This window comes from Taudactylus pleione, unplaced genomic scaffold (genome assembly GCF_031769625.1).
Source record: "Taudactylus pleione unplaced genomic scaffold, aTauple2 ptg000495l, whole genome shotgun sequence".
Taxonomy (NCBI): Eukaryota; Metazoa; Chordata; class Amphibia; order Anura; family Myobatrachidae; genus Taudactylus; species Taudactylus pleione.
Genome location: NW_028284897.1, coordinates 374,802 through 401,367, shown reverse-complemented (window position 1 = coordinate 401,367; position 26,566 = coordinate 374,802). Strand labels below are relative to the sequence as shown.

The following is a 26,566-nucleotide window of genomic DNA, read 5'->3' as shown; positions in this document are numbered from 1 at the left end:
GCGATCCTGGTCCCGTCTGTGTTCCTCACAGCTGCTCTGAGCGATCCAGGTCCCGTCTGTGTTCCTCACAGCTGCTCTGAGCGATCCTGGTCCCGTCTGTGTTCCTCACAGCTGCTCTGAGCGATCCAGGTCCTGTCTGTGTTCCTCACAGCTGCTCTGAGTGATCCAGGTCCCGTCTGTGTCCCTCACAGCTGCTCTGAGTGATCCAGGTCCCGTCTGTGTTCCTCACAGCTGCTCTGAGCGATCCAGGTCCCGTCTGTGTTCCTCACAGCTGCTCTGAGCGATCCTGGTCCCGTCTGTGTTCCTCACAGCTGCTATGAGCGATCCAGGTCCTGTCTGTGTTCCTCACAGCTGCTCTGAGCGATCCAGGTCCCGTCTGTGTCCCTCACAGCTGCTCTGAGCGATCCAGGTCCTGTCTGTGTTCCTCACAGCTGCTCTGAGTGATCCAGGTCCCGTCTGTGTCCCTCACAGCTGCTCTGAGTGATCCAGGTCCCGTCTGTGTTCCTCACAGCTGCTCTGAGCGATCCAGGTCCCGTCTGTGTTCCTCACAGCTGCTCTGAGCGATCCTGGTCCCGTCTGTGTTCCTCACAGCTGCTATGAGCGATCCAGGTCCTGTCTGTGTTCCTCACAGCTGCTCTGAGCGATCCAGGTCCCGTCTGTGTCCCTCACACCTGCTCTGAGCGTTCCTGGTCCCGTCTGTGTTCCTCACAGCTGCTCTGAGCGATCCAGGTCCCGTCTGTGTTCCTCACAGCTGCTCTGAGCGATCCAGGTCCCGTCTGTGTTCCTCACAGCTGCTCTGAGCGATCCAGGTCCCGTCTGTGTCCCTCACAGCTGCTCTGAGTGATCCAGGTCCCGTCTGTGTTCCTCACAGCTGCTCTGAGTGATCCAGGTCCCGTCTGTGTTCCTCACATCTGCTCTGAGCGATCCAGGTCCTGTCTGTGTCCCTCACATCTACTCTGAGCGATCCAGGTCCCGTCTGTGTTCCTCACAGCTGCTCTGAGTGATCCAGGTCCCGTCTGTGTTCCTCACAGCTGCTCTGAGCGATCCTGGTCCCGTCTGTGTTCCTCACAGCTGCTATGAGCGATCCAGGTCCTGTCTGTGTTCCTCACAGCTGCTCTGAGCGATCCAGGTCCCGTCTGTGTCCCTCACACCTGCTCTGAGCGTTCCTGGTCCCGTCTGTGTTCCTCACAGCTGCTCTGAGCGATCCAGGTCCCGTCTGTGTCCCTCACAGCTGCTCTGAGCGATCCAGGTCCCGTCTGTGTTCCTCACAGCTGCTCTGAGCGATCCAGGTCCTGTCTGTGTTCCTCACAGCTGCTCTGAGCGATCCAGGTCCTGTCTGTGTTCCTCACAGCTGCTCTGAGCGATCCAGGTCCTGTCTGTGTTCCTCACAGCTGCTCTGAGCGATCCAGGTCCTGTCTGTGTTCCTCACAGCTGCTCTGAGTGATCCAGGTCCTGTCTGTGTTCCTCACAGCTGCTCTGAGCGATCCAGGTCCTGTCTGTGTTCCTCACAGCTGCTCTGAGCGATCCTGGTCCCGTCTGTGTTCCTCACAGCTGCTATGAGTGATCCAGGTCCTGTCTGTGTTCCTCACAGCTGCTCTGAGTGATCCAGGTCCCGTCTGTGTTCCTCACAGCTGCTCTGAGTGATCCTGGTCCTGTCTGTGGTCCTCACAGCTGATGTAAAAAGATTCCAGGGTGCTGAATTTTCATATGTCTTTTGCTTAGGAAACCAGAAGCCAGATCATTTATTAGTGACATATACAGGCGCAATAAAGAGCATATAGCGGAAATGCTCGTCAACCGGGAGTCTTTATAATGGAACAATGTATCGTATATATGTGCTAGGAATTATATATAATGGTGATGTCCCAGAAAAGAGTTATGGGGTATTTCAGGAATCATTCCTAGAGTTTTGACAAAATCACTTGGAAAACCTCCGCAAAGCCCCATTGTGTTAAGAATGTATTTATGCATGTATGGTATTTCTATGTATATATGTATGTATGTAATACGTCTCTAGGAAATAGAGTGAATAGTGTAATTTGTGTAATTTATATTATATGTAATTGTGGGGTCAGACATTGTCCTTTTCAAGGGTGAAATTAAAACACAATCCAAATTACCTGGAAAGCCCCCGTTTCTGTCCCATTGTTATATAACCGGATACCTGTAATGACAGCTGTGGAGTCAGGAGCATAGTGACATATAAAATGTATATTGAAACAAAACCATAGTGCAGGCAATGCAGAGAAGCCAGGAGTGATACATGAACCGGACGGGAACTGGTGGTAACAGAAACCTGGAGGTCTGCAAAGCTGGATACAAACAAGAACCATATACTGCAGAGTGGGTGAGTCAGAGTCACATACAGTAATAGGAGGGACAGCTTGCAGAGGCCCAGCTGGCTTTAGCTGCACATATTATAGGCTGGGGATATACAGACTGGATACAAGCAAAGGCGAATAGCTGCAGAGTAGATGAGACAGACTCACAGACAGCAGTGGAGATGCAGTTTTGCAGATGTCCAGTAGACAGAAGATCAGGTTCAAGCTGTGGAATACATTCCAGGGAAAACAATCAGTGACCGGCAGGGTGTATGGTGAGGGGCAGGAATAAATAGTCTGTGAGACAGGTGCAAGTGGTTAAACAGGGGAGTGATATTAACTCCTGCATGCGAGGAAACAGTGTCAGAATACTATAGCAGCACCTCTGGTGGCACAGAGGTACTGCAGGCCAGATACAAAATAAAGGACAGTGTCCTAACACCGATGTAAAATTCCCAGTGGTGCAAAGAGCATCTGATATGTGTCTGGGAGGAATTAGACCCCCGGCCAGGAGAGGAACATTGGTGTAACCTTATGCAGTCAGCATTGTGCGATGGCCTCTGAGGAGTCTTATGGGGCTGGGACACAGGAACGTCTGATTGACACTGACCAGGGCTCTATAGCTGGGGGGAAAGGGGAGACTTACTGGTCACTCAGTGTTACATGTCTGACTGTGTTACATGTGTTATCTGTGATGTGTATTATATTATATTTATTCCTAGACAGTCCTGCTGTGAGGAACCAGAGTCTTTATTACACATCACACGTTCTGTATTCTCTCTGATTCACTGAGGATGGACAAGAACGGGAGTAACAGGACTGAGAGGATCTTACATCTCACCATGGAGATCATTTACGAGCTGACTGGGGAGGTGAGATGGCCTGGGGGTTTCATAGTGACATCACTTATATCTATAGTAATACAGAGACGTGACTTGGAAGATGAGGGGATCTGGGAGTGTCACAGTGACATCACTTATATCTATAGTAATAATACAGGGACATGACTGGGGAGGTGAGAGGATCTGGGAGTGTCACAGTGACATCACTTATATCTATAGTAATACAGAGACGTAACTTGGAAGGTGAGGGGATCTGGGAGTGTCACAGTTACATCACTTACATCTATAGTAATAATATAGGGGCATGACTGGGAAGATGAGGGGATCTGGGGGTGTCACAGTGACATCACTTATATCTATAGTAATAATACAGGGACATGACTGGGGAGGTGAGGGGATCTGGGAGTGTCACAGTGATATCACTTATATCTATAGTAATAATACAGGGACATGACTGGGGAGGTGAGAGGATCTGGGAGAGTCACAGTGACATCACTTATATCTATAGTAATAATACAGGGACATGACTGGGGAGGTGAGGGGATCTGGGAGTGTCACAGTGACATCACTTATATCTATAGTAATAATACAGGGACATGACTGGCAAGCTGAGGGGATCTGGGAGTGTCACAGTGACATCACTTATATCTATAGTAATAATACAGGGACATGACTGGGGAGGTGAGGGGATCTGTGAGTATCACAGTGACTTCACTTTTATTAATCGTAATAATACAGGGACATTAGTGTTCACTGTAGGTCCGGCGGCAGGCAATGTGCCGGACCTAGAGAACGGGCACTTCTGCACGTGTCGAAGGCGCATGTGCAGAAAAAGGAGCGTGGCCAATTAAATGGGGGCATGTCTTTATGAGGTGTCCTTTTTTCGCCACTCTTGGGGGCGTGCCCGGCTCTTACGGAAATGTCTGGCAGCCCCCAAGGGCTGCGGTCACTGTGAATGGATGCCGGACCATTCACCGGCAGTGACTGCTGCTTCGCTGTTTAACCCACCTGCGGGACACTGCGGCCCACGGGTGGAGACAAAACCCGCAGGCTGTTTCAGCAGGGCACCGCGCTGGAGGGCAGGGTGCTTTCTGCCCTTCAGAAATTGGGCAGAGCACGGCACCCTGCTGAAACAGCCTAGCGGGAACACTAGGGACATGACTGGGGAGGTGAGAGGGTCTGGGAGTGTCACAGTGGCATCACTTATATCTATAGTAATAATACAGAGACATGACTGGGGAGGTGAGAGGATCTGGGAGTGTCACAGTGACATCACTTATATCTATAGTAATAATACAGGGACATGACTGGGGAGGTGAGGGGATCTGGGAGTGTCACAGTGACATATTTTTTATCTATAGTAATAACCGAGCAGCAGGGAGCCGATATCAGATATAGTATAAGTCCCACAGTCCTCACTGGAGTTGGGATTTAGTACATTGTTTGCAGTATGTTCTTTTCGTCACTGACACAAATATGTCAGATCTGCATACGATATACTCTACAATTTCCTATAGGAGATTGTTACAATACTTGATATTGTTAAATATTCTTCTTGTATATTATGCAAAGTTAACACCTGAATAAACAACCCCATATAGGTGGAGTTTAATTGACGTTTTCATTGTTGTCTCTCCAATACTCAGGATTACACAGTAGTGAAGAAGACATCCGGTGAGTGTGAGACTCCCAGCAGCTGTCCCTGTGTGTCAGGAGGACTGAGCAGGACCCAGAGCCCCATCACGGTGCCTCCACCTCACTCACTGATACATGAGAGACACAATGATCAGAAGATTCTGGAACTCACCAACAAGATTATTCAGCCGATGACTGGAGAGGTGACTGCTATGAATGGGACATTATACAGTGACACCAGGGGATGTGTCTGGGTGATGACTGGAGAGGTGACTGCTGGGAATGGGACATTATACAGTAACACCAGGGGATGTGTCTGGGTGATGACTGGAGAGGTGACTGCTGGGAATGGGACATTATACAGTAACACCAGGGGATGTGTCTGGGTGATGACTGGAGAGGTGACTGCTATGAATGGGACATTATACAGTGACACCAGGGGATGTGTCTGGGTGATGACTGGAGAGGTGACTGCTGGGAATGGGACATTATACAGTAACACCAGGGGATGTGTCTGGGTGATGACTGAAGAGGTGACTGCTGGGAATAGGACAGTATACAGCAACACCAGGGGATGTGTCTGGGTGATGACTGGAGAGGTGACTGCTGGGAATAGGTCATTATATAGTAACACCAGGGGATGTGTCTGGGTGATGGCTGGAGAGGTGACTGCTGGGAATGGGACATTATACAGTAACACCAGGGGATGTGTCTGGGTGATGACTGGAGAGGTGACTGCTGGGAATGGGACATTATACAGTAACACCAGGGGATGTGTCTGGGTGATGACTGTATCATTGTGTGTGTGTCAGGTTCCTATAAGGTGTCAGGATGTCACTGTGTATGTCTCCATGCAGGAGGCTGAGTATTTAGAGAAACACAGGGGACTGTACAAGGACGTGATGAAGGAGAATATCTGGCCCCTCACATCACTGGGTAAGAAGAGACTGTCATTTATTGTACAGAGGAGAAATGGTAATAGTGTCTGCGCCAGTAGCTATACAATAACCCCCAAGGCTATTAATATAAACAATGTAAAAATGTATTCAACATACATATGAACTGCAGTTCATCCCTTTAAAACATATTAACAGACAGTAAACAATGTTGCCATCCGTCCTAACTTGACTAGAGATAATACAATGTATTTATTGCACAAGAAAGGTCCCAAATAGATGTAATAGATGTATAGGACATATATATCTAATAATAATGTATTATGAACTTTGCATTTATTCAACCATGTCCATATAAAATGCAAAAGAACTTCCGGCACATACATTTATCCTTAAATGCGATAATGTATAGTCACCAATTGTAGAGACTGTGATGAATGACCGGTGAGAAGTTCTCCAATTATCAGGCTCCTTAATGCTTGTGTAGACCCGCACCGTGTCTCCTGTATGGCTTGCATGGTAATAGCAAATCCCGGCTTGTGTTATGCACCAGTGTCTTGTCTGCAGTTGCGCGGCACCAGCAGCCCCTGACGTTGCCAGGTATATGGATGCTGGAATATGTAGTGCCCAGCACAGCGTGTCTAGCGCCTGCAGAGGCCCCATGGGTTCAAGAGGGATATGGTGGAAAAACTCCCTCCTGCTGCTCCAATCGTACTGCCGCTACCTGTTTATCGCAGTCCGGGAAATAAGCAATGCCACAAATGTCCTCACAATTGCATGTTCAGTTGGCAAAAAGACAAACACAGCAGACCACAGTTTATGGACTTGACGCGTTTCTCCCCTCTCCCAGAGGTTTTTTCAGAAGGCATTATTATTAGATATGTCCTATACATCTATTTGGGAACTTTCTTGTGCAATAAATACATAGTATTATCTCTAGTCAAGTTCGGACACATGACAATATTGTGAACTGTCTATAATATGTTTTAAAGGGATGAACTGCAGTTCATATGTATGTTGAATAAATTTTTACTTTGTTTATATTAACAGCCTTGGGGATTATTGTATGGCTACTCCTGCAGACACTGATACCATTTTTATGTTTATTTGAGGGTTTTTTGACAGAGCCCCTCGTTTGTCAGCTGCAAGTTTCTATACAGGGATAAATAGCGCACATTACTTTTTACACTTATTGTACAGGGGAGAGCAGGTATGGGGGCCCCCAAAATACATACATCACGTGATAATCACATATATACAATGTATTCAGTTACTGTGTGTCTCCTACAGATGGAACCAGTAATAGAAATACCCCAGAGAGATGTCCCCGTCCTCTTTATTCACAGGATTGCATAGAGGAGAATCACAGGACCCCACAGAAGCATCAGGTAGATGGGATTTAGGGTCCCACAGTGACTGTCACTATGTGATATGTACAGAAACTGTGTGTGTGTCTTATACACTGATATTTTACTGTGAAATCTCAAGTAATGACATCAGACATTATGCAGTTTTATTATCTGATTTCTTTAGGGTGAAGATCTGAGTAATATGAAGATAAATTATATAGACGAAGAAGAAGAGACGTATGTGACTGATATGAAGGCAAAAGATATAGAGGGAGAAGAAGAGACGTATGTGACTGATATAAAGGCAGAAGATATAGACGGAGAAGAAGAGACGTATGTGACTGATATGAAGGCAGAAGATATAGAGGGAGAAGAAGAGACATATGTGACTGATATGAAGGCAGAAGATATAGAGGGAGAAGAAGAGACGTATGTGACTGATATGAAGGCAGAAGATATAGAGGGAGAAGAAGAAACGTATGTGACTGATATGAAGGCAGAAGATATAGAGGGAGAAGAAGAGACGTATGTGACTGATATGAAGGCAGAAGATACAAAGGGAGAAGAAGAGACGTATGTGACTGATATAAAGGCAGAATATATAGAGGGAGAAGAGACGTATGTGACTGATAATAAAGCAGGAGAAATAGAGGGAGAAGAAGAGACGTATGTGACTGATAATAAAGCAGGAGATATAGAGGGAGAAGAGACGTATGATCATCAGTGTAAGGAGGAGGAAATCCCTACAGATATCAGCACAGGTGAGTAATAAACACTTATTACAGAAAAGAGTTACATATTCTCTCTCTGCACCATGATATAGTGTTTGGTTTGATTTTAACCAGTGTGTTTTATGTATGGTGTTTGTATGTTCTCACAGTTTTGTACGGATTTCCTTCTCCAATCCAAAAATATACTGGTATGATAATTGACTTCTGACACAATGCACCTGTGTGTTCAGGTATTTAGATAAACTCCTATGCGTATGGAACTTGGGAATGACTACATATCTTGCATACATCTCTATGATTGGCTGATTATAAATAAAAAATAATTCTGTCGTACAATCATCATCTTCTACATACTCCTCAGCCCCTATTATACTCCTGCTCTCCTCACATCATGTCACTGTATTACCAGCCCAGAGATATGACCAGTCTCCTCCTCACACTCTCTGGTGTATCTCATACATCATCAGCACCTATTATACTCCCGCTCTCCCCCTCACATCATGTCACTGTGTGTTACCAGCCCAGAGATCTGACCGGCCTCCTCCCCACACTCTCTGGTGTATCTCATACATCAGGAGCCATCAGTCCCTATTATACTCCTGCTCTCCCCCTCACATCATGTCACTATGAGTTACCAGCCCAGAGATCTGACCAGTCTCCTCCCCACACACTCTGGTGTATTTCATACATCAGGAGCCATCAGCCCCTATTATACTCCTGCTCTCCCCCTCACATCATGTCACTGTGTCTTACGAGCCCAGAGATCTGACCAGTCTCCTCCCCACACTCTCTGGTGTATCTCATATATCAGGAGCCATCAGCCTCTATTATACTCCTGCTCTCCCCCTCACATCATGTCACTGTGTGTTACCAGCCCAGAGATCTGACCAGTCTCCTCCCCACACTCTCTGGTGTATCTCATACATCAGGAGCCATCAGCCCCTATTATACTCCTGCTCTCCCTCTCACATCATGTCACTGTGTGTTATCAGCCCAGAGATCGGACCTGTCTCCTCCCCACACTCTCTGGTGTGTCTCATACATCAGGAGCCATCAGCCCCTATTATACTCCTGCTCTCCCCCTCACATCATGTCACTGTGTGTTACCAGCCCAGAGATCTGACCAGTCTCCTCCCCACACTCTATGGTGTATCTCATACATCAGGAGCCATCAGCCCCTATTATACTCCTGCTCTCCCTCTCTCATCATGTCACTGTGTGTTATCAGCCCAGAGATCTGACCAGTCTCCTCCCCACACTCTCTGGTGTGTCTCATACATCAGGAGCCATCAGCCCCTATTATACTCCTGCTCTCCCCCTCACATCATGTCACTGTGTGTTACCAGCCCAGAGATCTGACCAGTCTCCTCCCCACACTCTCTGGTGTATCTCATACATCAGGAGCCATCAGCCCCTATTATACTCCTGCTCTCCTCCTCACATCATGTCACTGTGTGTTACCAGCCCAGAGATCTGACCAGTCTCCTCCCCACACTCTCTGGTGTATCTCATACATCAGGAGCCATCAGCCCCTATTATACTCCTGCTCTCCTCCTCACATCATGTCACTGTGTGTTACCAGCCCAGAGATCTGACCAGTCTCCTCCCCACACTCTCTGGTGTATCTCATACATCAGGAGCCATCAGTCCCTATTATACTCCTGCTCTCCCCCTCACATCATGTCACTGTGTGTTACCAGCCCAGAGATCTGACCAGTCTCCTCCCCACACTCTTTGGTGTATCTCATACATCAGGAGCCATCAGCCCCTATTATATTCCTGCTCTCCCCCTCACATCATGTCACTGTGTGTTACCAGCCCAGAGATCTGTCCAGTCTCCTCCCCACACTCTCTGGTGTATCTCATACATCAGGAGCCATCAGCCCCTATTATACTCCTGCTCTCCCCCTCACATCATGTCACTATGTGTTACTAGCCCAGAGATCTGACCAGTCCCTCCCCACACTCTCTGGTGTATCTCATACATCAGGAGCCATCAGCCCCTATTATACTCCTGCTCTCCCCCTCACATCATGTCACTGTATGTTACCAACCCAGAGATCTGACCAGTCTCCTCCCCACACTCTCTGGTGTGTCTCATACATCAGTACATGAGACATCGCTATAATGATTAAATCACTGGTTAATGTAATGATACCCTATGTGACTTTACCCATTATCCTCCTCGTGCACTAGTACATGTGATAATAGTCATTATCTTCCTTGAGTAATATTATGTGACTGACTGGTTTTCAATATACTGTATACAACACATCACAAAGCAAATGTCACATGATCTCCATCTTCTCACACACACACAGGGCTATAACCACACACCCGTCATTGCACAATGACTCCCACCAGTCTCTGTGCTTGGATGCTCTGTGTTGTTGTGCTTTATCTGCTGACCTGTCTCTGTATTCTGCTCTGCCCTTCTGCATTCTTCCTCTTTCTGCCTTTGTCCGTCTGTTCCCTGCGCCATTCCCCCTGCCCTGCTGCCTCCCCCTTCTAGTACACACTGGTCTGTATATCAGAAGTTTGTAGCATCAGCTGAGTGGGCAAAAAGCACCAGTGCAGAGATTGACACCCCAGGCAGGAAAGAGAAACTGCACATGTTTTGACAGGTGCAGGGTGCTAGAATGAAGACTACTAAATATTCTCAGTATGCTTCTCAGTGTGTCTGTGCTATATAAAGTGTTTTAGTATGTCTGTGCTATTTAAAGTTCTTCTCAGTGTGTCTGCTATATAAAGTGCTTCTCAGTATGTCTGTAATATATAAAGTGCTTCTCCGTGTGTCTGTGCTATATAACGTGCTTCTCAGTGTGTCTGTGCTATATAACGTGCTTCTCAGTGTGTCTGTGCTATATAAAGTGCTTCTCCGTGTGTCTGTGCTATATAACGTGCTTAGTGTGTCTGTGCTATATAAAGTGCTTCTCAGTATGTCTGTGCTATTTAAAGTGCTTCTCAGTGTGTCTGTGCTATATAAAGTGCTTCTCAGTATGTCTGTGCTATATAAAGAGCTTCTCAGTATGTCTGTGCTATATAAAGTGTTTCTCAGTATGTCTGTGCTATATAAAGAGCTTCTCAGTATGTCTGTGCTATATAAAGTGCTTCTCAGTATGTCTGTGCTATATAAAGTGCTTCTCAGTATGTCTGTGCTATATAAAGTGCTTCTCAGTATGTCTGTGCTATATAAAGAGCTTCTCAGTATGTCTGTGCTATATAACATGCTTCTCAGTATGTCTGTGCTATATAAAGAGCTTCTCAGTATGTCTGTGCTATATAAAGTGCTGCTCAGTATGTCTGTGCTATATAAAGTGCTGCTCAGTTTGTCTGTGCTATATAAAGTGCTTCTCAGTATGTCTGTGCTATATAACGTGCTTCTCAGTGTGTCTGTGCTATATAACGTGCTTCTCAGTATATCTGTGCTATATAAAGTGCTGCTCAGTTTGTCTGTGCTATATAAAGAGATTCTCAGTATGTCTGTGCTATATAAAGAGCTTCTCAGTATGTCTGAGCTATATAAAGTGCTGCTCAGTATGTCTGTGCTATATAAAGTGCTGCTCAGTATGTCTGTGCTATATAAAGTGCTTCTCAGTATGTCTGTGCTATATAAAGTGCTTCTCAGTGTGTCTGCTATATAAAGTGCTCTGAATAATAATAATAATAATAATAATAATAATAATAATAATACAGTTATTGTCTTTCCAGCAGATGGACGCACAAGCAGGAATGACTTGGAGGGAGATCTCATCTTGTCTACAGATATTAAAATAGAAGATAACATCACACAGGAATCTCCAGGAGATAATCTTGTTATGCTAAATATACATCCAGCACCTCACAATGCAGATATATCTTCTTATACCTCTAATTCTGAGCAATGTCCTCCTGATACCTCAGCTTTTGTTACACATAGTGCAGCTCATACACCTCATAAATTATTTCCCTGTTCTGTGTGTGAGAAATGTTTTACATGTAAATCACAGCTTGTTACACATCAGAGATATCACTCAGGTGAGAAACCATTTCCATGCTCTGAGGGTGGGAAATGTTTTGCATATAAATCAAACCTTGTTAAACATGAGATAAGTCACACAGGTGAGAAACCATTTCCATGCTCTGAATGTGGGAAATGTTTTACACACAAATCATCTCTTGTTAGACATCAGAGATATCACACAGGTGAGAAACCATTTCCATGTTCTGAATGTGGGAAATGTTTTAGAGAAAAAGCTGTGCTTATTAAACATCAACGAGTCCACACAGGTGAGAAGCCATTTTCATGTTCTGAATGTGGGAAATGTTTTACACAGAAATCAGCTCTTGTTACACATCAGAGAAGTCACACAGGTGAGAAACCATTTCCATGTCCTTATTGTGGGAAATATTTTACACAGAAATCAGATCTTGTTGTACATCAGAGACGTCACACAGGTGAGAAACCATTTCCATGTCCTGATTGTGGGAAATGTTTTACACAGAAATCAGATCTTGTTATACATCAGAGACGTCACACAGGTGAGAAACCATTTCCATGTCCTGATTGTGGGAAATGTTTTACACAGAAATCATATCTTTTTAGGCATCAGAAACGTCACACAGGAGAAAAATAATGTGTGTGAGCATGTAGAAATATATAGAAATTGCAGCTGTATTTGCAGTACTGAAAATTTTCAAAACCAGCATAAATACATTTTCTACTTCGGGGTCCACAGGGTTGACCTTGGGGTATAGCTGGATCTGGATCTACGGGCACCACGCAGTTAAAGCTTTCACTGCTCCCAGGATGCACTTGGGTCCGTCCTCCTCTATACCCCGAGCCACAGGCACCTCAGTTTAAGTTGGTGCCCGGCCGGAGTCGGGTCACCCTGCGGGGGGGCTGCAGGAGAAGCCCCCAGAAAGCTATTTATTTTTATTTAGGAGTCATTTAATTTTTAACTATTTGGAACTTCAGAGCGGCAGCAATGGACTGTCTATATAGACGTCCATGCTGCCGCTTCTACTCCCCGCTGGTGCCGCGACGCCAGTACTGCACTGGAGATCTCTGCGGGAGGCCAGAGTCCATACTAGCTGGACTCTGGGGATCTCCCTGGACTGCTGCCGGAGACGCCGGGGAGAAGGTAAGCCGCGAGTCACTGATTAGCGGCGGCTCGCGGGTTCCCTTAAATGCAGTCCTTTGCCCCCAGTTCTGGGGGACAGATCGGGGGGTGTTAGCGGTGGCGGCGGGCTCCCCCTCCTTGGAGGTATACCCCGTGAGACAACTAGACCAGCAGGGTATAATACGCGGGAAGCTGGCAACCCTGGGGTTAATAGCTAGCCAGGGGAGGAAGCCTTCCCTGTTTAGCGGCTCCTCAGCTCAGCGCGCCTTTCAGCGCGAAGTCTGGCGTCGCTGAGCTGCAGATTCCTCGGCCACTCCTCCTCTGAGGTATCTGGCGGCCATTTTCTCTGGGTGGCAGCGCAGATTTCTCAGGGAGCACTCAAACCGGTCCCCCTGTGTACCTCTCCCCTGTTTTTGGACAGCGTACACAGCACTATAGCCCTCCCAGACACTGAATTTGGGCGGTTGATTGTAGTGGAGAGGTGCAGTGAGTTTATCTTTCTGCATGGTTTGTTACTTTTGCTAGTGCTGCCTGTCTGTGCTTATTTGTACTTACTGTCAGCCTATACCTATCCCTTTCCTTCTCCGAAACCCTGCAGGTGTGTGGGAGGGGCGTTACTACATACCTCACTTATATAAATCACATATTTGTGAGGTCCGTCACATACTGTTGTGTGCCTCACAGTACCATATTGTGGGCTGTTGTTCAGCACACTGGTGAGTGCGCTTGATTCTGCTCTGTTGCCCTATATATTTATTCATATAATATATTTTGTCATGTTGGAAGAGGAGATTGAGCACTCCATGGCTCCGGTGTTGGTCTCCTGCAGGCGCTGTTCTGCAGGAGTGGCTAGAGAGGATTTATCACAGGATAGCCTGTGTGGACGGTGCCAGGTGGTTCCTGGCCTATCAAAATCCCCTATGACGCAGGAACCACCATGGGCAATGTTCTCTCAGGTGCTGGTGGCTATTGCGGACCGTCTGTCGGTCCTGACTGCTGTCCCTACTAGGGCGTTGCCCCAGCCTGCCATCCCCCATTCCCCGGGTGTCCCGCAATTATTGCAGAGCCCCCCCGAGTCTCAGTCTGTTCTTATGCGGGGTTACCTATGTATATACAGTCTACCCCTGTGACACAGCAGTCTGTGGTGTCTTTTCAGGCACCTGTGGCGGCTCCTCCACCCTGGGTGGATGTGCTCTCCAACTCAGTCCAAAATTTGGCGGCCGCGTCTTCGGCTTTTCAGTCAATGTTGCAGAGTGACATGCCTTCAAGGACGTCAAAATGTACACTAATGGTGCAGGTGGCGCATTTTTTGGACTCCGATGGGTCCTCAGATGATGGGGAGGTTCATGACGACACTGACTCGGACACCTCGGTCCAGGAGGTAGATACCAAGTCATCCATTAATGTGCGAGCACTGGTTAGGGCGGCCATTCTCCTAATAGAGGATGAGGCATCAGCTCCTAAGTCGAAGTTACCTAGTTTCAAAAAGACTAAGGTGGCTTCTGCGGTGTTTCCCCTATCTGATCAATTAACGGATCATATGCCAGTGGCTTGGCAGGTTCCCAGTAAGAGATTCCTGCCACAGAATCGGTTAGCTTCTAATTATCCTTTTCCTGAGGCACAAAAAAATGGGAAACTCCACCGGCAGTGGATTCCCATGTCACCCGTTTAATAAGGAGCGCTACTCTGCCATTACCGTCTATATCCTCGCTGAAGGATCCCACGGACAGAAAAGTTGAGACTTGCTTAAAGTCCATTTACTCTCTATCGGGCAGTGGCCCATCCGTCCATGGCCATCTCCTGGGTGCCAAGGCCATTGAGGGTTGGGCCAACGCATTAGAGGATACTTTTCCAGACGATGCTCCAGATGTCCAGAGGGCGTTGTTAGGACAGATGAGAGACGCTGCTTCCTACATTGGAGAAGCCTCTATGGATGCTAGCCTACTGCCCGCCGATCCTTATGGCTGAGGTCCTGGAGAGCGGACGCTGATTCAAGAAAGGTCTGGAGGCCTTTCCTTTTAATGGAGAATTGCTATTTGGTCCGGACTTGGACAAAATAGTGGATACCCTGGCTAAATTCAAGTCCGCTTTCCTCCCTTCAGCAACAACACCTGCCAAGGTCCGGAGTTCGGCCTTTCGGGTTCAGGGTAAGGCAAAAGGTCAGTTTTTCTCGAGGCAGTCGGCGGCTAAGACCGCCTCTAAACCCAAGAAGCAAGCCTGGAGTGCTAGGCGCCCTTCTTCCAAACAGGAAGATAAGCCTTCCGCCTGATGGGACAGGCCTCCCTCTGGGGGACCCCAGAGTGAGAGGCCTTCTTCAATTCGCCCAGTGCTGGCTCAGTACCACCACAGACGCCTGGGTTTGAGAAGTGGTCTCCCAGGGGTACGCCCTGTCTTTTTGGCACAGACCGCCCCACCAGTTTTTTTGCATGAGTCCTTCTCTGGACAAGAGCAAAGCTTTCCAGATTCAGGTAGCTATAGAATCCTTGCTACAAGCAGGGGTCATTGTTCCCATTCCGCAGTCTCAATGCGGGACGGGGTACTATTCTACTCTGTTTCTGGTACAGAAGCCCAATGGTTCTCATCGCCCTATCCTAAATTTGAAGTCTCTGAACAAATACCTCAGAGTTCCCAAATTCAGGATGGAAACGTTACGTTCCATCATTCTGGCGATGGAACCCGGGGATTACATGGTCTCCCTGGATATCCAGGACGCCTATCTCCACGTGCCCATAGCACCTGCACACCAGTGGTATCTGAGGTTTGCTATCCTGCAACATGACTACCAGTTTCGGGCATTGCCTTTTGGCCTTTCCACGGCTCCGAGGGTGTTCACCAAGGTGATGGCAATTATGGCCGCCCACCTTCGGGGACAGGGTATACGGCTGCTGCCGTATCTGGACAGTCTGCTGCTAGCAAGCTCCCCGGAGGTACTTCAACATCTCCACTTGACCATTGCTTGTCTTCAAGCACACGGGTGGTTGATAAATTGGAAGAAGTCATCTCTGATCCCATCACAATGGATGGTCCATTTGGGAGCCCTTCTGGATTCTCATCAGCAAAGGATTTTCCTGACTCCGGAAAAGGTGTCCTCCTTACAACTGAGGATACACAGTTGCCTGAGCAGTGCCAGGGTGTCGGTCCACTCAGCCATGAGAGTCCTAGGGTCCATGGTGTCGGCATTCGACATGGTGGAATTTGCCCAGTTCCATTCCAGGCCCCTGCAGGGGCAGATTCTATCGGAATGGAACGGGTTACCTCACCGGAACCGATCCCAGATGCTGATCTTGTCTCCGGAAGTGCGCCTGTCTCTAGTTTGGTGGCTTCAGCCAGCTCATCTCATCAAGGGTCGTCTCTTTTGGATCCCGGACTGGGTTCTGCTCACAACAGATGCCAGTCTCCGGGGTTGGGGGGCAGTGACCGGCTCGTCTCTTCAGGGCCGTTGGTCTGCGGAGGAAGCAGCTCTTCCCATAAATGTGCTGGAGCTGCGGGCCATGTACAGGGCTCTGCTGTCGTCAGGCATCGCTCTTCATGGAAGGGCAGTTCAGGTGCAGTCCGACAACGCCACCACGGTGGCGTACATCAATCACCAGGGAGGAACTCGCAGTCGAGCGGCAATGTCAGAGGTGTCTCGCATCCTGGCTTGGGCGGAGTGCCACCTTCCTGCGATCTTGGCAGTCTTCATCCCGGGAGTCCTCAATTGGGAGGCGGACTTCCTCAGCCATCACGTTGTGCACCCAGGGGAATGGTCGCTACACCCAGAGGTGTTTCAACTTCTCGTGGACAAATGGGGACTGCTGGAGTTGGACCTGATGGCATCCCGTCACAACTACAAGTTGCCCATGTACGGCTCAAGGACAAGGGACACAGACGCAAGTCTGGTGGATGCGCTGTCAGTGATATGGTCATTTCGCCTGGCGTACCTATTTCCTCCGATCTCCCTGCTGCCTTGGGTACTAAGAAAGATCAAACAGGACGAAGGCACGTTTCTGCTGGTGGCTCCAGCGTGGCCCAGACGTCCTTGGTACTCCGACCTCAGGAGCTTGTCCATCGACGTTCCGTACCTTCTGCCTCAGCGTCGGGACCTGATGTCTCAGGGGCCCTGCCTTTACCCGAATCTGGGTCGGCTGTCTTTGACGGCGTGGCTCTTGAGACAGCCGTCTTAAGGTCCCGGGGATTTTCAGGCTCTATCATCACCATGCTGAGGGCGCATAAACCTGCCTCCGCACGGATTTACCACAGAATGTGGCACACTTATTTTCAGTGGTGTGAGTCCAGAAACTTTGATCCTCAGGTGTTCAGGGTTTCTAGGATTTTGGCATTTCTTCAGTCAGGTCATGACCTGGGTTTATGTCTTGCTTCCCTGAAGGTTCATGTATCGGCTCTGTCCGTGTGGTTCCAACGTAGGATCACTACATTGCCTGATTTTCAAACCTTTTTTAAAGGTGTTCTTCGAATCCAGCCTCCCTTTGTGCCTCCAGTAGCTCCGTGGGATTTGGCGGTGGTTCTTCGGGTCCTGCAGGGACCTCCTTTTGAGCCTCTTGAGTCGGTTGACCTCAAGTGGTTAACACTTAAGACGTTTTTTCTCCTGGCAATTGCTTCAGCCAGGAGGGTGTCAGAGTTGTGGGCACTCTCCTGTAGTCCCCCCTTCTTAATTTTTCACCAGGACAGAGCAGTGCTTCACACTCGTCCTGAGTTTTTGCCTAAGGTAGTCTCTAAGTTCCACATCAATCAGGAACTTGTGGTGCCAGCCTTTCAGTCTCCTGATCTTACAGCTGGTGAGACTTCGTTGGACGTTGTCCGTGCTCTCAGAATTTATGTTGACAGGGCTGCTTCTGTTAGAAGGTCCGATTCTTTGTTTGTCCTCTTTGGGTTTCACAAGAGGGGTTGGCCTGCCAACAAACAAACGTTAGCCCGTTGGCTTTGTTCTGTTGTTAGGGAGGCTTATATACAGGAACATTTACCTGTTCCAGCTTCTGTTAAGGCTCATTCCACTCGGTCTGTGGGTCCTTCTTGGGCTGCTAGACCTGGTGCCTCTGCTGTTCAGCTATGTAAGGCAGCCACTTGGTCTTCCATTCAGACGTTTTTGAGGTTTTATGCGTTTGACACCTTTGCCTCTCAGGATACATCCTTTGGGCGCAGGATTCTCCTTTCTGCACAGGAGCGTCCCCGCCCTTAGTTGAACTGCTTTGGGATATCAACCCTTTGGACCCCCTATGGACCCTGAAGTAGAAAACAAGAGATATGGTAAGAACTTACCTTTGTTATCTCTGTTTCTACGAAGTCCATAGGGTCCACAGGGTGCCCGCCCTGACGCACCTGGCTTCAAATGAGCTGTGTGGCTGGTCACCGGTTTTTACGTCTCCCTTTTCTGTGAGTATGGTTATTCTTCCTTCTCTCTGTTTAGTCTCCTCCTCCGGCCTTGGCTGCTTACCAACTGAGGTGCCTGTGGCTCGGGGGCGGGGTATAGAGGAGGACGGACCCAAGTGCATCCTGGGAGCAGTGAAAGCTTTAACTGTGTGGTGCCCATGGATCCAGATCCAGCTATACCCCAAGGTCAACCCGGTGGACCCTATGGACTTCGTAGAAACAGAGATAAAAAAAGGTCTTACCATATCTCTTGTTATTAGCCTAGATTGCTGTCCCTGCTTAGGGAAAGGTAAATTACATTTGCATTTCAACACTATATACTAAAATATTTAATCAAAATCCACACGGATGTCACCAACATAGGGCTCCAACAGGTTCCTCATGTAATGGCTTTCAGTTTCCTTATTCTGTCAGTTTAGAGTTTACCAAACTCTATTACAGGCCAGGTTTTCAGGACATCCATGCTTGAGCACAGGTCACTTAAATAGTACCTAAGTCAATTTGATTTAACCAATTGGAATCAAGCATGCATATCCTTAGACCCTGGCCTGTAATGGCAGAGTTTGGGAAGCTCTGTATTAGATTATTATTGTGCTATTGGCCTAGTTGTGCAGTAACAAGATCACATGATGTAATATAGGGACATAACTACTCTGTCATCATGACAATGGGCTGGGGATGTAATATGGGAAGTGGGAAACTATGACATCATGTGATGACTGGGCTGTAAGTGACGGGGTGAGATGGGCGATATAATGACATCTGTAACCTCTGATTTTATCTCACTGGATCCAGTATTCGCTGGTTGGGTTTCCTGGTAAATGGATCTCTAATCTCCTTACAGCAGTCTGATGTCTGGTTCTTTCTAATTAGATCCTCTGTAACCCACTATTTACACTATTCCAAAAGATAAGGACATTAATATCATGATCACTTATGTAATTTATACATTATTAGATAATGTAATTAGTGTTGGGACACAGGAAACTGCTGGTCCTGGTATAAACCACTAACAGTAATGTCCATTAAGTGCATCAGGCTCTCGATATCCCCAGCAGAATACAGATGTGAGCAGGGTACGTAGTAATGGAGGAATAATACAGGGACATCACAGGATAAGTAGGATCAGTACAGGTTGTCCTCAGTATGTCCTGCACTGTCACCTCCCACAGTGGTGACACCACCAGTAATGTGCATCCAGCTCCCGATATCCCCAGCAGAATATAGATGTGAGCAGGGTACGTAGTAATGGGGGAATAATACAGGGACATTACAGGATAAGTAGGATCAGTACAGGTTGTCCTCAGTATGTCCTGCACTGTCACCTCCCACAGTGGTGACACCAAACAATGATTATAAGTGATACAAATATTGATAGGCAATATTACCATATATTTCATATCTAGAATTAATGTTAATATAACGTAACATATAGAAGATGCAAATTGTAGAAATATATGTATTTTAAATTTCCAAGAGGACAAGATGCCAATAAGCAGAGTGATATATAAATCATGTATCTGAGACTCCCATAAACCTGTGACCATCTGAGAGCCCATAGATATGAGCTGTCCTGGTGGGTCACACCAATGTCTAAGTACAATCACAATGACCATCCTGCTGTGTAAGATCTCACGTGTGAGATAACCAGCCCTGTGTGACCATCAGAGCCCATAGATAAGAGCTGTACTGGTGGGTCACACCAATGACTAAGCACAGTCACAATGACCATCCTGCTGTGTAAGATCCCGTGTGTGAGATAACCAGCCCTGTGTGACCATCTGAGAGCCCATAGATATGAGCTGTACTGGTGGGTCACACCAATGTCTAAGTACAATCACAATGACCACCATGCTGTGTAAGATCCCGCGTGTGAGATAACCAGCCCTGTGTGACCATCTGAGAGCACATAGATAAGAGCTGTACTGGTGGGTCACACCAATGACTAAGTACAATCACAATGACCACCCTGCTGTGTAAGATCCTGCGTGTGAGATAACCAGCCCTGTGTGACCAAGTGACTTAATTTCCTGATATTGTGGAGAGAAGCCAAACCAAGCTGGCATGGTGTATGATGTATGAGAAATAGAGTGACTGTTGTAATGAGATACTTAGCTTTCAGAATTGAAGCCGAGACGTGCATTTAGCTGCTTTTGACTGCGCAATCTCTATATGCCAATGACTGCTGACTTGTTATTCCCTGATATAGAAACATCATATAAAGATGATTTAGATTTACGTTTTGCCTGGTATACAAGTTATTCCCAACTACGATACCGGGGTAGTGGATTTAATCTGGCTGATATACTGTATTATTATTATATAGGGGGAAAGGGGACCATACAGTGATATATTAGGGGGAATAGCACAGCTCCCAGCACACACTGATATGTGGTATTATTATATAGGAGGAGGGGACTGTACAGTGATATATGAAGGGGAATAAGTTTCCATCACACACTGATATTATATAGGGGAAAGGGGACTGTACAGTGATTTTTGAGGGGGAATAACACCATTCCCAGCACACACTGATATGTTCATTATTATTATATAAGGGAGAGGGAACCGTACAGTGATATGAGGGGGAATAACAGCTCCCAGCACACACTGATATGTGGTATTATTATATATGGAGACAGGGCACTACAATGATATGTGATATTATATAGGGGGGGGAGAGGGGACCGTACAGTGATATATGTGGGGGTATAACACAGCTCCCAGCACACACTGATATGTGGTATTATATATGGAGATGGCACGATACAGTGATATGTAATATATAGGGGGAGAGGGGACCATACAGTGATATATGAGGGGGAATAACACAGCTCCCAGCACACACTATGTGGTATTATTATATATGGGGAGGGGACTGTACAGTGATATGACGCGAAATAACACAGCTCCCAGCACACACTGATATGTGGTATTATTATATCGGGGAGAGGACTGTACGGTGATATATGAGGGGGAATAACACCATTCACAGCACACACTGATATGTGGTATTATTATTATATAAGGGAGAGGGGACCGTACAGTGATATATGGGGGAAATAACACTGCTCCCAGCACACTGATATGTGGTATTATATAGGGGAGAGGGGATTGTACAGTGATATGTAATATTATATAGGGGAGGGGACTGTATAGTGATATGTGAAGGGGAATAAGTTTGAAGCACACACTGATATGTGGTATTATTATATAGGGGAGAGGGGACTGTATATATGAGGGGGGATAACAGCTTCCAGCAGACACTGATATGTGGTATTACCAGGGCCGGCGCTTCCACAAGGCAAGCTTAGGCAGCTTCCTAGGGGCGCCGGCCCTCCGATCACACCCCCCATGTGCCGGGTGTTCACTGAAATTGTGTTTAGCGGGCACCTGGCTCCTTCTCTACCCCCCCTCCATCTTCTGGGTCCTGCAGTGCATTATGGGAGTGACGTCATGACGTCACTCCCATAGTTCTGAGGAGCGGGCATCGGGGACAGATGGCAGCAGGCACTGGAGCAGGGTTTAAGGTAAGTGTTGTTTTGTTTTTTTGTGTGTGTGTGTGCGGGGGGGCTTACTACTGGGGGCACTACAGGGGCCGCACTAAGGGCACTACAGCTGCCTTACTACTGGGGGAACTACAGAGGCCGCACTACTGGGGGCACTACAGGGGCCTCACTACTGGGGGCACTGCAGGGACCTCACTTCTGGGGGCACTGCAGGGGCCTCACTACTGGGGGCACTGCAGGGGCCTCACTACTTGGGGCTCTACTGGGACCTTACTACTGGGGGCACTACAGGGCCTTACTACTGGGGGCACTATTGGGAGCCCTACAGGGGCCCTTACTACTGGGGCACTGCAGGGAGCATTACTACTGGGGGCACTGCAGGGGGCATTTCTACTGGGGTCACTACTACAGGGGGCATTACTTTTAGGGGCATTACTAAAGGCATTATTACTGCTGGGGGCACTGCGTAAGGGGCACAATTACAGTGGGCATTGCATAAGGGGCACCATTACAAGTGGGCATTTAGTGTTTTAGGGGAACTACTACTGTGGGCAATGTGTAAGATCTAAGTTAGGGGGCCCAAAAAGTTCTAGTTATGCCCCTGATACTGCGTGTGTGTGTGTATATATATATATATATATACATATATATATATATACTGTTGCCCCACAGGTGAAAATGAATTTGCACAGGCGAAGTGGCGGATAAGTTTTATTTATATATATATATATATTTATATTTAATTTTTTACACAAAACTTATCCGCCACGTCACCTGTGCAAAGTAATTTTCACCTGAGGGGCTAAATGAGTACCGGTTTTGCCTAGGCTGCCTAGAAGTCTAGCACTGGCCCTGGGTATTATTACTATTATATAGGGGAGGGAACCGTACAGGGATATATGAGGGGGAATAACACAGCTCCCAGCACACTGATATGTGGTATTATTATTATATAGAGGAGAGGGGACTTTACAGTGATATATGAGGGGGAATAACACAGCTCCCAGCACACACTGATATGGTATTATTAAATATGGGAGAGGGGACTGTACAGTGATATATGAGGGTGAGTAACACAGCTCCTAGCACACTGATATGTGGTATTATTATATAGGGGAGAGGGGACTGTACAGTGATATATGAGGGGGCATAACACAGCTCCCAGCACACACTGATATGTGGTATTATATACGGGAGAGGGGACTGCACAGTGATATATGAGGGGGAGTAACACAGCTCCTAGCACACTGATGTGTTATTATTATATAGGGAAGAGGGACTGTACAGTGTTATATGAGGGGGAATAACACAGCTCCCAGCACACACTGATATGTGGTATTATTAGTATTATATAGGGGAGGGAACCGTACAGTGATATATGAGGGGGAATAACACAGCTCCCAGCACACACTATGTGGTATTATTATTATATAGGGGAGAGGGGACTGTACAGTGATATATGAGGGGGAATAACACAGCTCCCAGCACACTGATATGTGGTATTATTATTATATAGGGGAGAGGGGACTGTACAGTGATATATGAGGGGGCATAACACAGCTCCCAGCACACACTGATATGTGGTATTATATTCGGGAGAGGGGACTGCACAGTGATATATGAGGGGGAGTAACAGCTCCTAGCACACTGATGTGTTATTATTTTATAGGGGGCAGGGGACTGTACAGTGATATATGAGGGGGGAATAACAGCTCCCAGAACACACTGGTATGTGGTATATAGGGGAGAGGGGACCGTACAGTGATATATGAGGGGGAATAACAGCTCCCAGCACACACTGATATGTCGTATTATTATACGGGAGAGGGGACTGTACAGTGATATATGATGGGGAATAACAGCTCCCAGCACACACTGATATGTGGTATTATTATATAGGGTGAGGGGACTGTAAAGTGATATATGAGGGGGAATAACACAGCTCCCAGCACACACTGATATGTGGTATTATTATTATATAGGAGAGAGGGGACTGTACAGTGATATATGAGGGGAATAACACAGCTCCCAGCACACACTGATATGTGGTATTATATACGGGAGAGGGGACTGTACAGTGATATATGAGGGGGAGTAACACAGCTCCTAGCACACTGATATGTGTTATTATTTTATAGGGGGCAGGAGACTGTACAGTGATATATGAGGGGGAATAACAGCTCCCAGCAAACACTGATATCTGGTATTATATAGGGGAGAGGGGACTGTACAGTGATATATGAGGGGGAATAACAGCTCCCAGCACACACTGATATGTGGTATTATATAGTGGGGAGGGGACTGTACAGTGATATATGGGGTTTGCTACCTAAAAAGGCTGATTTCATGGACAGAATGATCCGGTCACACAGAGGATTGTCTGCTCACATATCTCCTGCCAAGGTTTATATTATGGATGAGCGGGTTCGGATTTCTGAAATCCGAACCCCCCCTGATCCGAGTTGGGAACCGAGTCCGGCTCGGGTTTTCCCGCCTGACTCGGAACTGTAATCGAGGCAAAACTCCATCATCCTGCCTTCTGGATCTGGCAGGTTTTGGATTCTTTAAAAGGTCCCCGCGTCGGCGCCATGAAAAGGGAGGGTGGGAGCTAGGGCTGGCTGGGCTGTGTTGTGCTGCTGTTGTCCATAGGGGCTGGCTGGGCTGTGTTGTGCTGCTGTTGTCCATAGGGGCTGGCTGGGCTGTGTTGTGCTACTGTTGTCCATAGGGGCTGGCTGGGCTGTGTTGTGCAGTCAGTTGTCCATAGGGGCTGTGTCCACTCCAAAGTCTATAGGGGCTGGCTGGACTGTGTTGTGCAGTGTCCCATAAAGGCTGTAGTCCTAAAGGGGTGCTGTAGTGTTGTCCAGGGAGTGATCTGTCCATCAAGGGTGCTCCCCCAAAATGCACTCCAGAAAAACAAAAAACATTTTTTCTGTATTTGTGAATTGTGTGCGCAGTAGCCGCACGTGCATCAACAAAGTAGCGCCAAGCATGCGCCTGTGTCATAAGTAAAGGGCCGGCTGGCTCGTCTGTTAAAGGGTGTTGTAACCCCCAAAGTGCACTCCAAAAATAAAATATATATTTTTTCTGTGTTTGTGAATAGTGTGCGCTTTAGCCGCATGTGCATCAACAAAGTAGCGCCAAGCGTGTGCCTGTGTCATAAATCAAGGGCCGGCTGGCTTGTGTGTTAAAGGGTGCTGTAACCCCCAAAGTGCACTCCAAAAAATATATTTTTTTTTTTCTGTTTGTGAATAGTGTGCGCAGTAGCCGCATGTGCATCAACAAAGTACTGTAGCGCCAAGCGTGCGCCTGTGTCATAAGTAAAGGGCCGGCTGGCTCGTCTGTTAAAGGGTGGTGTAACCCCCAAAGTGCACTCCAAACAAAATAAAAATATATTTTCTGTGTTTGTGAATTGTGTACACTGTGGTTGCACGTGCATCAACAAAGGAGCAGCGCCAAGCGTGCGCCTGTGTCCCATAAGTAAAGGACCGGCTGGCTCATCTCTTAAAGGGTGGTGTAACCCCCAAAGTGCACTCCAACAAAAATAAAAAATTATTTTCTGTGTTTGTGAATTGTGTGCACTGTGGCTGCACGTGCATCAACAAAGGAGCAGCGCCAAGCATGCGCCTGTGTCATAAGTCTGTTAATAGGTGGTGTAACCCCCAAAGTGCACTCCACAAAAAATAAACAATTCTTTTTTTTCTGTGTATGTGTGCGAAATGTATGCGCAGTAACCGCACGTGCATCAACAAAGGAGCAGCGCCAAGCGTGCGCCTGTGTCCCATAAGTAAAGGATCCGCTGGCTCATCTCTTAAAGGGTGGTGTAACCCCCAAAGTGCACGCCACAAAAAATAAACAATTATTTTTTTTCTGTGTTTGTGTGCGAAATGTATGCGCAGTAGCCACACGTGGATCAACAAAGGAGCAGCGCCAAGCGTGCGCCTGTGTCCCATAAGTAAAGGACCGGCTGGCTCATCTCTTAAAGGGTGGTGTAACCCCCAAAGTGCACGCCACAAAAAATAAACAATTCTTTTTTTTCTGTGTATGTGTGCGAAATGTATGCGCAGTAACCGCACGTCCATCAACAAAGGAGCAGCGCCAATCGTGCGCCTTTGTCATAAGTCTGTTAAAGGGTTGTGTAACCCCCAAAGTGCACTCCAAAAAAAATGAAAAACTTCTTTTCTGTGTTGTGAATTGTGTGTGCTGTAGCCACACGTGCATCAACAAAGGAGCAGCGCCAAGCGTGCGCCTGTGTCAAAAGTCTGTTAAAGGGTGGTGTACCCCCAAAGTGCACTCCCAAAAAATTTTTAAATTCTTTTATGTGTTTGTGTGCGCCTAAGCCACACGTATATATCAATATAACATAAATGGAGGACAAAAGTTTGTCCGATAAAATAAAATAGGGAAAGATCAAGAACCACTTCTTCCTAGTGCTGAAGCCGCTGCCACTAGTCATGACATAGATGATAAAATGCCATCAACGTCGTCTGCCAAGGTCGATGCCCAATGTCATAGTAGAGGGCATATAAAATCCCAAATGACAAAGTTCAGGAAAATGACCTTAAAAAAACATTTAAATCATCTGAGGAGAAACGTAAACTTGCCAATATGCCATTTACGACACGGAGTGGCAAGGAACGGCTAAGGTCTTTCCCTATGTTCATGACTAGTGGTTCAGCTTCACATGACGATGGAAGCCCTCCTTCCGCTACAAAAATCAAACAAGTTAAGCTGGCAAAAGCACAGCGAAGAACTGCGTTCTAAGAAGATATTACAAATCCCCAAGGAGAGAAAAAGTGTGGTGGCGGTTGCAATGC

At 47.1% G+C, this 26,566-nt stretch overlaps 2 protein-coding genes across 2 annotated transcripts in view; one reads left to right on the top strand and one right to left on the bottom strand.

Moving 5' to 3' along the window:
- LOC148502487 (uncharacterized) overlaps nt 1-26,566 on the bottom strand; it is a 141,644-nt gene that overhangs the window by 82,474 nt on the left and 32,604 nt on the right. The gene's annotated exons all lie outside the window — the stretch shown is intronic.
- Nucleotides 2,160-12,474, top strand: LOC148502488 (uncharacterized). Its single transcript, XM_088449774.1, has 7 exons — nt 2,160-2,347; nt 3,044-3,193; nt 4,810-5,001; nt 5,611-5,734; nt 6,985-7,082; nt 7,228-7,804; nt 11,486-12,474. The coding sequence occupies exons 2-7, from the start codon at nt 3,116-3,118 to the stop codon at nt 12,388-12,390; spliced, it is 1,974 nt and encodes a 657-aa protein (XP_088305900.1). The 5' UTR covers nt 2,160-2,347; nt 3,044-3,115; the 3' UTR covers nt 12,391-12,474.